We start from the raw sequence: 12,770 nt of genomic DNA on the forward strand, positions 1-12,770 counted from the left end.
TATCCTGGATCCGCCACTGTATATATATATATAAAAGTAGCACCATTGTAAATTAGTAACAATCATAATTGATTATCGACTACAGAGAGTGTTCTGCATATGTAACCAAATTGTACTTACCAAATAGTTACGAAAATCCATCGCGCCAGGTGCGGCAGTGCTCGATTTTTCTCCCGTAGTTCCGAACAATGGCTCGGCAACGTACCTAGGTAGTTTCCATTGCAAAAGCTTCCCTTGGAGAACTACGAGGGAGATCGTGTTCCATTCCTTTTTCACAGCTTTCCAGAGTTCACTCACAGTTGTCACACACCTCTTGCCCAGGGCCCTTTTATGTAATTTAAACCCCAAAAAACCCATTGGACTTGCGTTGGGAAACTTCTAAGGTATCCCGTTGAAAGATATGGTCTGTAGTCCAGTAGCGTTCTTTATATCCTAATATAATGCGAGTTACGATCTTGGGGTGTGTGATAAATGTTTGCCTTGATAAGTGCCGGTCATCCTTATCTCGCTTCCGTACATTTCTGGTAGTTCCTGTTCATAGATCGGCCTCAGGATATCCTTCTGTTATTATTGTAAGTTGATTTTAAAGTTCTTTACCTACAACTCTTCAGTTTGCCTCGATGATAGTAGCCGGCAACCACGATGAACTCTTTCAGGAAAACCTCTACGTATTCTATGACCAACTTCATGAAGCGCTTCGCACCTGTCTGTATACATGGTGATGATTCTCGGTTTGCCAGATTCTGGTTGTAGAGTTCGTCCGAGTGTTACACTTGCGTTCTTATTGGTAGACATCGGTAATGTGCGTTCTTATTGGTAGACATCGGTAATGTGATGGCTGCTAGCCTTCAACGCCTTTTCGTGATTTAGTCGTTGGAGCAAAATGTGGTTATCAGTGCTCAGAAACACATTTGGAGATTTGCCATCTGCCTTTAGCTTGGGAGATTCTTTTACATAGTCTGCGAAGTTTTCACGTGCATGCTGGTGTTAGCATGTACGAGAAGCAGTGTGTTCTCATCTCCTTTGTTGGAGCACTTAACCTGAGGCCACAGAATACTTATACTTGTCGATCACTTCTTGATTGAAGTGAAGCTAATATTCTTGCTGTTACGCTTCTCCCTGATCATTGAAACATCAAGCCTACGACATAACCTTCCCAGAAATGACTCAGTTTTGGCGGTATTTTCGGCTCTGCAAGAAACCACAAACACATTCTCAGCTAATTCACACTATATGATGAAGACACGCCTGACCAAGGTCGGGCGAGTTCATTCTGCGCGGGAAAAGGAGGAATCGCTTTTAGACAAACATACGTGGACTAGCCTTCTGTATACAGGCTATCACAGGGTCTTTGTACTGGAATTATACAATACTTAATGCTACACTCAGGAGTAACGCAATGATGTACAAGTAGCTAGAACCAAGTGCTGAGTCAAATAATTAAAATATAAATGGCACTTGTATTACAATACTTCATCTGTCTTAAAATCAGTATTATGTTCAGTTTCCTTTCTCTAATAAATTACATACCATAAATAATTTTCATTACCGCATATACAGGGTGTTTCAAAACAACATAGACAACGTTTGGTGGAAGGTGATTCCTGACACCAAGATAAGACAAAAAGTGTAGACCAACCTGGGTGTACAAATGCTTCCTTTCGGAGTTATAGGCTGCAGAAAACATGAAAAAATGAACTTTAAAGGTCCATAGTTCCAAAACTGTGGGACCTACCGTAGTCGGGTCAAGACTTCACCTAGGAACTAGTATGTGCACTATTCAAAAATACATGTTTCAGAATCCTGTGGTACTTCCACAACAATTTTTATGGCGGGAGTGTGGCTACAAGCATATAACTTGAAGTACTCACTAACTACCTCTATAAAAATCGTTCTGGAAGTACCAGAGGATTCTGAAACTTGGATATTTGGATAGAAAACATAATAGTTCCTAAGTGAAGGTCTTGACCCGACTACAGTAGGTCCCATAGTTTTGGAACTATGGACCTGTAAAATTCATTTTTTTCATGTTTTCGGCAGCCTATAACTCCGAAAGGAAACACTTGTGCACCAGGTTGGTTTATACTTTTTGTCTTATCTTGGTGTGAGAAATCACCTCCCAAATGTTGTTGGTGTTGTTTTGAAACACCCTGTATATCTGGGCTTACTACAAACACATATTTCAGTAATCTATGTGATTTTAATATCATTTAAAGAAGTATTCCATTACGAGTAGAACGTACTGGACTTCGTGCTACTTATGTAATGTGGAACACAAATATGTCTATTATCGGCATTATGCATTTATGCATTCACTGTGTGAAAACACAAGTAGTAATGTCACGTGAACTGCGCGTGAAGAAGTTTGGTTGTATGATGTGATATTTGCTCAGTATTGAAACCGAAGGTAGTTGTAGCGAGATCAGAGTGCAGATGGAATATATTCTTGGGACGCCTAATTGATTGCAAATAGCCGCTTATCGTTTCCATTCTAGCGATCAACGTTAAAACCGGAAGTGGTTGATTTCTGTCATAGAGTTTGAATAGAAAGCTAAGAGAGAAGATAGTACCTGTTCTTAGAACGCTAAATCGATTCCAAAAACCCACTTCTCACTATCTCATCGCTTTTGTTTAATGTAGATCAATACTGAAACCGGATATTATAGTAGATTTCTGTGACTTTTAGTTTTAATAGAGAGTTAAGAATGGAGAGGAAAAATATATTTGGACACATAATCGACGGCAAGAAACAGCTCGCTATCTATTAGTTTTGCTTTATACTCAACATTAAAACCGGAAATGGTTGGTTTCTACCACTTCCGGTTTGAATATTACCGCTACCAACGAACTTGATTCCTAACTTTTGATCCTCTACATTTTGGCCAAAATTGATGGTGATTCATCAAGCAGTTCTTAAGTGTTTTTTTTTTTTCTTTTTTTTTTCTTTTTCGGATGAACTGGTAGACAGAGCAAATATATAAAGGAGTTTTGGTAAACTAAACTCTTTAAGTAGAAACAATGCTAACTGAATTTCCCACAAATAATAATCATCTGTGGAACGGAATTGAGTTGAAATTTGGGTATGATGCGCCATATCAGTCAGCATATTTTAAGGTTTCTTGATGCAGTAATGAATTCTTTGAAATTCCAATAGAGGAATCTGTATTTCTCAAATGTTCCGGTTTATATTTTTGACTTATTGACCAACCGTCAGGTACCGTTAAGATAAGGTGGTCACCTTCTATCTTAGGTAAACTCTTAATTGGAGAAAGACACTGATATGTTCGTACAGTTGCCCAAAGCAGATATAGAATGATAAAAGAAATGATTTTTTGTATGCCTGTACGTGGTTTTTCTAATTCATTTCTTTCTGTTCCAGAGTGGATATCATGTAGGTATTGTTCTGGTCATTGATCTCGCAGAATAATAATATAGTATATTTTCGAAATAGATGCATTTTGGTCCATTAATAGCTTCAAGCACATCTGCGTCCCCTATAACTTTTTTTTTTTGTAATGTTAATTTTCATATGTAAACAGTAATTTGTGACTAAGATACCGTGATGACAAAATTCAGTGTGATTACACATGTAAAAGTTAATCTGTCTAAAAATCCGTTAATCATTTTCAGAGCCAATGGAAATGAAGAGAGATCAATCTGCCCCCGGGGGTGATTCTGGTGGAGATCTGCATGACCGATCCTCGGAGAGTGTTCCTGGGGGAGGTGGTGGGAGTGCCGGTGATCATCGGAAGGAAGAAACTGGCACCCACTGTTCCGAGTGACAGAGGCCTTGTGGACGCAATAAATCGGTTCGCCATGTTGGGACAGGTACATCGTCGCCAGAGTTTTCAGTTCATACATTTTGTACTTGTCATGATGCGCATAAACTGCAGAAAGATTTGAGATTTGATAACTGAAAGGACTTAATTGTCGTAATTATAAAGCATTTATTTTTCAATTAGTATTTGCTGTTGCCTATAAATATTACAATTATTTATGGTGGAGATCGAAATAAAGATAAGTTTATGAGCAAATATGAAAATATTATGAATCTCTTAGTACCAATCAGAAGTTGCCTGATAAGTGGTACCTGCGTCATTCCCAGTACATCCCCATCATTAAAACTTGAATCTTTTATAAACTGTTCATCATATTTTTCAAATTGTATCAAAAATTTACTTTTTATTTTTAGAAAAAAAAAAGGATGAAACTAGGGAACCAAACGTTCCCTCAACAATATGTGTGACTTCTATGTAGGGTCTTTTTAGTAGCCTGAAGAAGAATATATTTCCTTTTTATAAGTGAATTTCTCCATATCAGTGAAAAAATATATGTCAAAGCTGAGTAGTTTCTGCACTTTATGTTTTGCTTAAGCAATACTTGGTTCTCAGCAGGCAGTGTATTAACATGATTAAAATATAATTACAGTACTTTTTCAGGTGTAAGATAACAGGATCGTGGTTTCAGATGTTGCAAATAATATTCCAATGTTCTGTATTAAGCTGCAAAAATGCTGACTTGTACATCGTACTTACGTAATTGTTTCAACAGAGTACATGGTAATAAAGTGTCATTTAATAATAATAATTTCTCTCTCTTTTAATTATAAACACTAGTTACAAATTTTACAAATCAAGGTAGGTCTACTTGTTTACCGACTCTCTCAGTAATAGGAAAAACGTTTTAGCTAGTTACACTGGCTTTAATAAGGCATTTGGCATAGCCACTGTGGCGGCTCTTGAGGGAAGTCATGTCGCTAAAAACGAGAAGAAAAAACTTAAAATATATATGCTAATTCTTATACAGATTTTTACGATAAAATAGATACTAATTACCTTAGCTTGTACGGATATTACTATTAATGTTTACTCATGTGACTTCCCCTCAAGAACCACCACTCGTTTGGCATACTTCCTTTATGAGCATTCTTTTGTCTTTCCCTGAACGTGATGCAATTATCTGGAAGATATGTCAGTTGTGGTTGTCCCTAAGGACGGGTATCTAGGAGCTCTCATTTGGACCATAATGCTCCTTATAATATTATATGTATATTAATGTTCTAAGTCGTATAGCATTTCTTAGTTCTGGATGCGGAAGGCACCAAATTCACAAAAGTTACTTCATCAGACCTTACAAATACCCTTGCTTCGTCCTGAAATACGAACCTTCCGTCTAACATATAGAAATGAATCTCTATAGACGATTACCAAGAAAGTGGAAGCACCTGTATTTTGAAACACGCAAGCTGTATGAAGTGGTAACATTGTAGATGCGTGTCCAGCTAGTAGTGGTGTAAGCTGACACCCTAAGAAGTTTATTCTACGAACTGTCTTCTCTCTACCGTGAAACATGGCAGCGGCTCTGTGATGCTGTGGGCGCCACAGTTTCCTAGTATTCTGAGGGTACTGCGATTACTCTCAAAGGACATTAGTGCTACAGGGTGTCTATCGGTCACGAAAAAGTCACGAGATCAGAAAACGGTCAAGAAAAAGTTACGAAATTTAGCTTTTGGGTCACGATTTTTTTTTTTTTTTTTTTTTTTTTTTTAATCTGTACAGATGTAAGTACAGATTGGAAAATTTTGTTCTATTAAATGTCAAAATTCACTACCAAAAATGTCTGTGGTCGGCTTTAAACGCTAACAAATCGCGAGCAAAATACGCTTCTATCACATGGATGAAAATTCGGCCTAATTCGCACCCAAATTCGTTCTTGAGAATGTTATGAAATTTTGTGATTTGGTAAAGAAAAGGTAACGAAAAAGTCACGAAATTTCATTTTGGAATTTTAGTAGACACCCTGTGCAAGTGTTACGTGGAATTTGAGGTGACTGCTTGCATCCTATGACCAAAGGATGTTTCCGGCCAATGGCACAATTTTCTAACAGTGTTCCAGAGCTGTTGAGGCATTGTTTCATGAATATCGGGAACTACATTAACTTCCTCGGCCCGCCCAATCCCCAGATATTAACGTTATTGATCACCTGTGGTGAGTACTGAAATTCGGATTTCGAAAGATATTCTTTTCCTTCCCTCTGATGGAACCTGAGTGCTGCACTGTATGAAGAATAGAACAACATTTCTATGCAAACTCTTCATGAGCTCTTATATGCACCATTCTTTAAGATATCTTTTGCAGGCCCGACGGTGGTTCCACACCGTATTAATCAGGTGAGTTACATTTTCTTCAGATGTAACAATTATTTTGATAACCATCTGTATGTAAAGCAATTACCATGATCAATCTTAGATATTTGATTGGCGATTACTCTATATAGAAATCAGACATAGTATCTGACTTTTAATGTGCCTTTTTAAACTGACATTCGACTCAATGGACACACAAATCTGATTACTCCTAAGACATTTAGAATGTTAGGTTTGCCTCATCGCAATTTTAATTTCCAATTTTCGTGGCTGTATGACTGCCTTTGGTGTGGAAGAACTGGATTGGATTCCCAGCAGGAGTTCACGTGGTTCGAATCCTACTTTAAGTGTTAAGTCCATGTCTTATATAGCCTTTGAATCAATCAATTAAAGCACAAGACTATTATCGTTTTATTGGAGGCTCTCTTGAATACCCTAGACCTATATACGGATCACATTAAAGTATCAAAATTGACTAGATCGAAAGAGTTCAGAAAGATAGTTAAAATTCTTCAGAAAACAGGAGAATAGTTGCAGACTTAAGTTTTAACAAGGTAATCAAATCTGGAATAAATTGCCTTGCTTATTCAAGAAGATATATGTTCACATCTTTTGAAGATCGGAGTGTAAACCTCTTGTCCCCCCTACTTCTAGAACTTACCTATGCAAATATAGTTAGTATTTCGAATCCAAGACCATTGTAATGAAACCAGTAGTTATATGGATATTTATAGTTTTCTAAATTAATAATAAATAAACTTTAATGTGTACGCTCGGGCGAACATAATGATATGTCACATTTTTTTCTAACCTTTAAGTAAACTGGAAGAAAAGGTTGACCATTCCTGGAATTCGATGCAATGGCGCATACCAAACAAGCTTTTCTGGCAGTTACATTTCCGAAGTAAAACTATCTACATACTCCTTTGTGGTTCGATCAAATCCATTCCACCTAATAAGTGGCACTTACCATTGCGTTCGTCTGATCCCCTATATATATATATATATATATATATATATATATATATATATATGTAAGGTGTTAATGAACTAGAACGACAAACTGAAACAGTAGATTCCTCACATCAAAAAAAAAAAAAAAAAAAAGTTCATATGGGTCTGTGGTCAGAAGTGCATATTTTCATAGCTAAGACTGTCCAAAACCGTGGAAAAATGAACTTTGGGGGGCGAATATCTCCAAAACTATCAGCCAACTGAGCTGAGACAGCATGTCTTAGAATTGTAGTCTTCTCTATTAAAAATAATAATAATAATAATTCCGAATTGTTCAATGGCGTCGCAAGGGTCTCCCACAGGAAGTGGGGGGGGGGGGATCCCGAATATTGCATTAGGAAAGTTAGATCTGATTCATGACAGATGGAACGACGTGCCAGCAAGTGGCAGAAAGTCGACAGACCAATATTTTGAACAGAATCAAGATGGCGAGGGATTTTTTGTGTATTATGAGTGGTTGCATAACTACAACAGGGTTGAATATAATGGATATAATGGAAATTAAATAATTACATATGTTGGTTCATGACTTACAATCATAAACTCTGTGCTAAAGGAGACAAACATTAATAATATGTAATAATTTTGAAGGAATTGGTGCAATGATGATTTGCGAGAAAATGGGAGTATCCCCTGCAAAAAAGAACAATTCATAAGTGTTCATCACAAAAACACTTGGTCGTGGATCTAAAATGGGACCCTTCTCCATATAGGTCTGGAGAAGTTACCAGGTATCCCTTTCCCCCTCCCACATATCGAACAACAGATTGTTGACAATGTATGGGAGGTGATGACACACAAAAGGAACAATACACGTCTAGTTCATTAACACATATATATATCGGGTGATTCCGTTAGTCCGTACCAGCCCTTTAAATCGAAAACGGTCCGAGATATGTGCAAACTGAAAAACACGTATCCCATTAGTTGCAAAGGACAACAGAGCGAAGTAAAAAGTTCCGTCCCAGGGTCCCAGACGGGGTCCAACCCAAATTGTCAAATGGAAAGAGGGGTCAACTGGTATATCGCTTGAAAGCTCTTGTAAAAAGAAAGAAGCAACAACAAGTCCCGATTCTCTACGATCACCATATGCAAAATGGCGGCGGGTCAAAATGTCATCAAAATGTGCATTGAAAACAATATGGCCACTTCTATAAATCTGAAACGGGCAGCCAGACGGAAAAACTGAAAAACAAGTGTCTCATTATTTCAAAAGTACAACATATCACGGTAACCAGTTCGAGATATCCAGGCAGGGTCCACCTCCAAATTAGCAGTTGTTTGATTGTGCTGGAGGGAAGGCCCTGAACATTTTGAACAGCTATATTTCCTTGGCAACATACGTTTTCTGGGTACAATACTACAGAGACTGTTTAGTCCTCTTTCGTGACACTACTGAAAAGTGTTGTATTGTCTCGTCTCGTAGTCAACACTGGTCACATATACAGTATGGAAATGGAAGCGTTATGGTGGACAGGTAAGCATATTATATTGAAACGTCTAGCGTTGTTCTAAGAATTAATTTACCATCGCATAACGTACAAAGGATGTATCATATTTACTTTGGAGACGGCTGCTGTCCGTTATGTAACATGTGCACTTCACACAGCACGTTTTACATCATGGTTTACCGAAATGGTCGTCCATGTACAGCAAGACAACGGTCCAGACGGCGGGGTGTAGTTGGTCTATTCGTGTAAACAAGCTCCTTGAGTCGACCCCAGAAATAATAGTCCATGCACGTAAGGTCTGGAGAGCGAGGAGGGAAAGGAGTATTGGACCCTCTTCCTAACCAACGGTGCGGAAATAAAGTATTTAATGCACCTCTGCATATACGAGCAACATGTGCTGGACAACTATCCAATTGCATCCACATATTACGCCGCACATATGAAGTGGGATGTTTTCCAGCAGTTGCGGTAGATGTTCTGTCAAGAATTGATGGAACAGAGCCGACGTTAAATTTCCATCAATAAACCAGTGTCCAATTACATGTGTTCCAATGATACCACCCCATATATTGATGCTCCAACGTCTTTGTCGGTTGAGCTGTAGTGTCCAGTGCGGATTCTCCGCAGCCCAATAATGCGCATTGTGTAGGTTGACATGACCATCACTTGTAAATATTGCTTCGTCTGTCCACAGCACATACATACTGAAAAACGTTGGGTTTGTCCTCAATTTCTGACGGGCCCAGTTACAAAACTGGAGGCGCTTATTACGATCGGCATCTGTTAGCACCTGGCACAAGGAGATATGATACGGGTGGCGTTTATGCTTCCACAGTATACGCAGTACACTTGTTTTGACTAATTGCGAGATCCCGGGCAATATCTCTTGAGGATGCATTAGGACGTACTTCGACAGCAACCAAAACATCAATAACGACATCGTTGTCATCTACAATTGGAGCATGTTTGTGACCCCCCATATTGAGGAGGTATGCGCCCTGTTTGTTTCAGACGATTTGCTAACCGTCGAAGTAAATTATGGGAAATTGATTGTGGCTGTGGGAACCTTGCGTTATAAATTCGGGCTGCAGCTCTATAGTTTTGCCTACATTCCCCGAACACCATTAACATGTCAAATGCCTCCCCGTTCGTATATGGCATTGTTCGTTTACTTTTAACCAGGCATTGTTCGTTAACTTTAATTGAACACGTGTGCAGCTAAAAAGTGTAAGTGAAAGCCACACAAGTGTTACTTTTTAATGAAGGGGCGGAGCCTAATTAAAAGTTGATCTCCGGAGACTATATAAGTGATGACCAACTCCCAAGCAGCCAGAAGGAGTGGAAGTCTGATGAAGACACAGTTATTGTGTTGAAACTGTTACGTGATACTGTTTTCTTACATATTATCACATAGCCTTGCTCAGTGTGTTATTGTGTATTAGTACAAAATGGAAACAAGGCCTGATAGAATAGTTATGGGTTCGAACGTTTTCATATTTTCCATGAAATTTACTCTAATTTATTAGTGAGTGGTACTGTTTCTTCGCTAGTTAATGTAGAAGAGCCGTGAGTGAAGCATGCAATTCATGCCTCACTAAAGCTTTAAGGTTTATTCCATATATATGCATGTTTAGATACAATTATTGCGATAGTGCAGTAATCGTGTAAGATAATTTCATGACAAAGAGAGAGTTGACGAATTCATGAAAGAATGTTAAAATGTTAAGTCCGGATGAATCCAGGATTGTAAATTATCTTCTGAATTTATACTGGAATACACATTGCACTAAGCTGTCCAATATAAAGAAAACATGATGCAGATACATCAGTCTGGTCAAATAAATAAAAGTAGCTGTTAAAATAAACATTAATATAATTGTGACTTTAGTTTAACAGTGCTCTTTCTTTCATAAGTATTGTGATATTCATTTAAAATGAGTAAGTGTTATTTTAACGTAATGAAGCATCAGAATAATTTTTGCGTTTTGAAAATTCAATTTTCTTTTCCAAGTAGAAGATAGAATTGCTATGAAATGTAGCTTAAAATATTTTTTTGGGGTCAAGTTTATATAGATTTTTTTTGTTTTGTTTTGTTCAACGACCCACAATTATGCGCCGAGGGTAAAGAAGACTGTAATAATGTGATGGATAATAATGGTGGAATAAAGAAGGTAGGAGGAAACGAAAGAAACTCCGAGAACACCGACGCTCACCATGTTTGTCCACTACAAAATCCACTTTTCGGGACTGGAATCAAATAAGGAAACCCATATGCCCCAGAGAGAGAAGTAACTAACAAATCATTACACATGTTTTTTTCATCATAATTTTGAAGATTCTTCCCATCGTTCTTGCATGTTTGGTTTGAATTAAAAAAAAAAAAAACTTATTCGCAGCAAAATGTATTTACAAATATCGGTGCTTTACCTTCAAATTCTGATTAACTTTCTGCTCTACCATATTTCAGCATAAGGTTAATTTATTCTGTCGTGAAGGTTGAGTTGAGTTGACTGAGTTTTACAGCAGCGAGGGCTATGTGAGACGTGGTCCTACTGATTAACGTGGAATCCGAACCTCATGAGCTCCCGCCGGGAAGTAGTGAAGGTTGTAATACTAGCACTGCAAATAAAGGTTTCTTGAAATCAGCTCTTTTGGAACAAAAACCAGTTTTCTCTCAACCTCATATGCAAAAGACGGCTACAATAAATCATATATTACCAGACACAGCAGAATGTTTTCAAGTATTCTTACATTTACTCTGCAGATTGCGATGGCTTTTTCATAAGGCTCCAAGGGAGGCAACCATACAACAACATGATTTGGGGAGAGAGATTGGCTGCGAAACAATTAACAAATCATGAAACAACAATTAACAGCAAATGGTTACTCATTAGCAGTCTATTCGTAGTTACTATATTATCCCTACTTCCATCTCTTTCTTGTTTAATTGTTGTACTTGAGACTTAAAATAACCGTAATTTCCTGTAATAGTTGCTATTTTTTGTTCTACAACAAACTATTATATACATATTGTAATATTATCGTTCAATTTTCACCCAGTGTGAGGCAAAAATACAGGGAAAATTAACTAGACCTAAAGGAAATTCGTAACGATCTAGGTCTTTTCTTTTGGATTAGCCCCTGGAAGGCAGTCTTGGTTTCTGTACACATAAGAGTGGGATAGTGTTAAAATAAAATTGGTATTTTATAATAGCAATAATAACAATAAACGTAAGTAATAATAGAAGAATATTTCATTATACTAATACTTATATTGAAACTTGATCAGTGGTTTTCTACAGGGAAGGTTTTAAATGAGTGAAGTAACGAAGAAGACAAGTTAACGGTAGTTGATATCAGTGGCGTAGCGAGAAAGTCATCAAGGGGGCTAACTGTTACCATGTCGGAGAAGCGTACACAAACATACGCACCCCTGTGATGGATTTATCTATATATACAGGGTGTAACAAAAAGTACGGCAGAATTTCAGGGGTGGATTCCTTATGGGTAGACAAGCAAAAAAAAGTTCATATGGCAATACCATATGTCGGGAAATGCATCGTTACATTGTTACGGCCACGGAGCCGCCTGACGGTGATATATAGTCACATTCTGGTAGCTCCTTAATGTGACTCAATTTAAACCTCAATAACTCAGTCCCTAATTAAGCTAGGAAGATAATTTTGGTAGGGATGTGTTTCTGAAGAATGAAGCTTTCTGTCGATATGCATTTTATGAGAGTACCCCGAAGGAGGAAGGAATGCCATCCCCAAAATCCTGATGCACGTATTTACCCTCCCCCGTCCGCCGCGGTACCCCCACCTCAAATACATAAAATACATATCGGCGGAAAGCGTCGCCCTTCAGGAATACATAGATACCAAAATTATCTTCCGAGCTTACTTAGGGGCTGAGTTATTGAGGTTTAAATTGAGTCACATTAAGGGGCGACTAGAATGTGACTATTTTACACCATCAGGCGGCTTAATGGCCGTAACTCTAACGTTGCATTTCCCGACATATGGCCAAATGAAGTTTTTTGCTTGTCTACCATAAGGAATCCACCCCTGAAATTTTGCCGTACCTTCTTGTTACACCTTGTAAATATATGTTTGAATGTTGATCACAAAAATTTATGATAATTAACGATAATCAAAAT

General features: G+C 37.9%; 1 protein-coding gene across 5 annotated transcripts in view; it reads left to right on the forward strand.

The window, feature by feature from the left end:
• Positions 1-4,587, forward strand: part of Bap111 (Brahma associated protein 111kD) — a 138,140-nt gene extending 133,553 nt beyond the window's left edge. For all 5 annotated transcript variants that reach the window (XM_081748927.1, XM_081748924.1, XM_081748926.1 and 2 more), the window contains one exon: positions 3,631-4,587. In XM_081748927.1, coding sequence (XP_081605053.1) covers positions 3,631-3,782 — 152 coding nt within the window. In that variant the 3' untranslated portion in view covers positions 3,783-4,587. The remainder of the gene's footprint in view (positions 1-3,630) is intronic.
• Positions 4,588-12,770: the final 8,183 nt, after the last annotated feature.

Source organism: Thermobia domestica, chromosome 2 (genome assembly GCF_964235325.1).
Source record: "Thermobia domestica chromosome 2, izTheDome1.hap1.1, whole genome shotgun sequence".
NCBI classification, from domain to species: Eukaryota; Metazoa; Arthropoda; class Insecta; order Zygentoma; family Lepismatidae; genus Thermobia; species Thermobia domestica.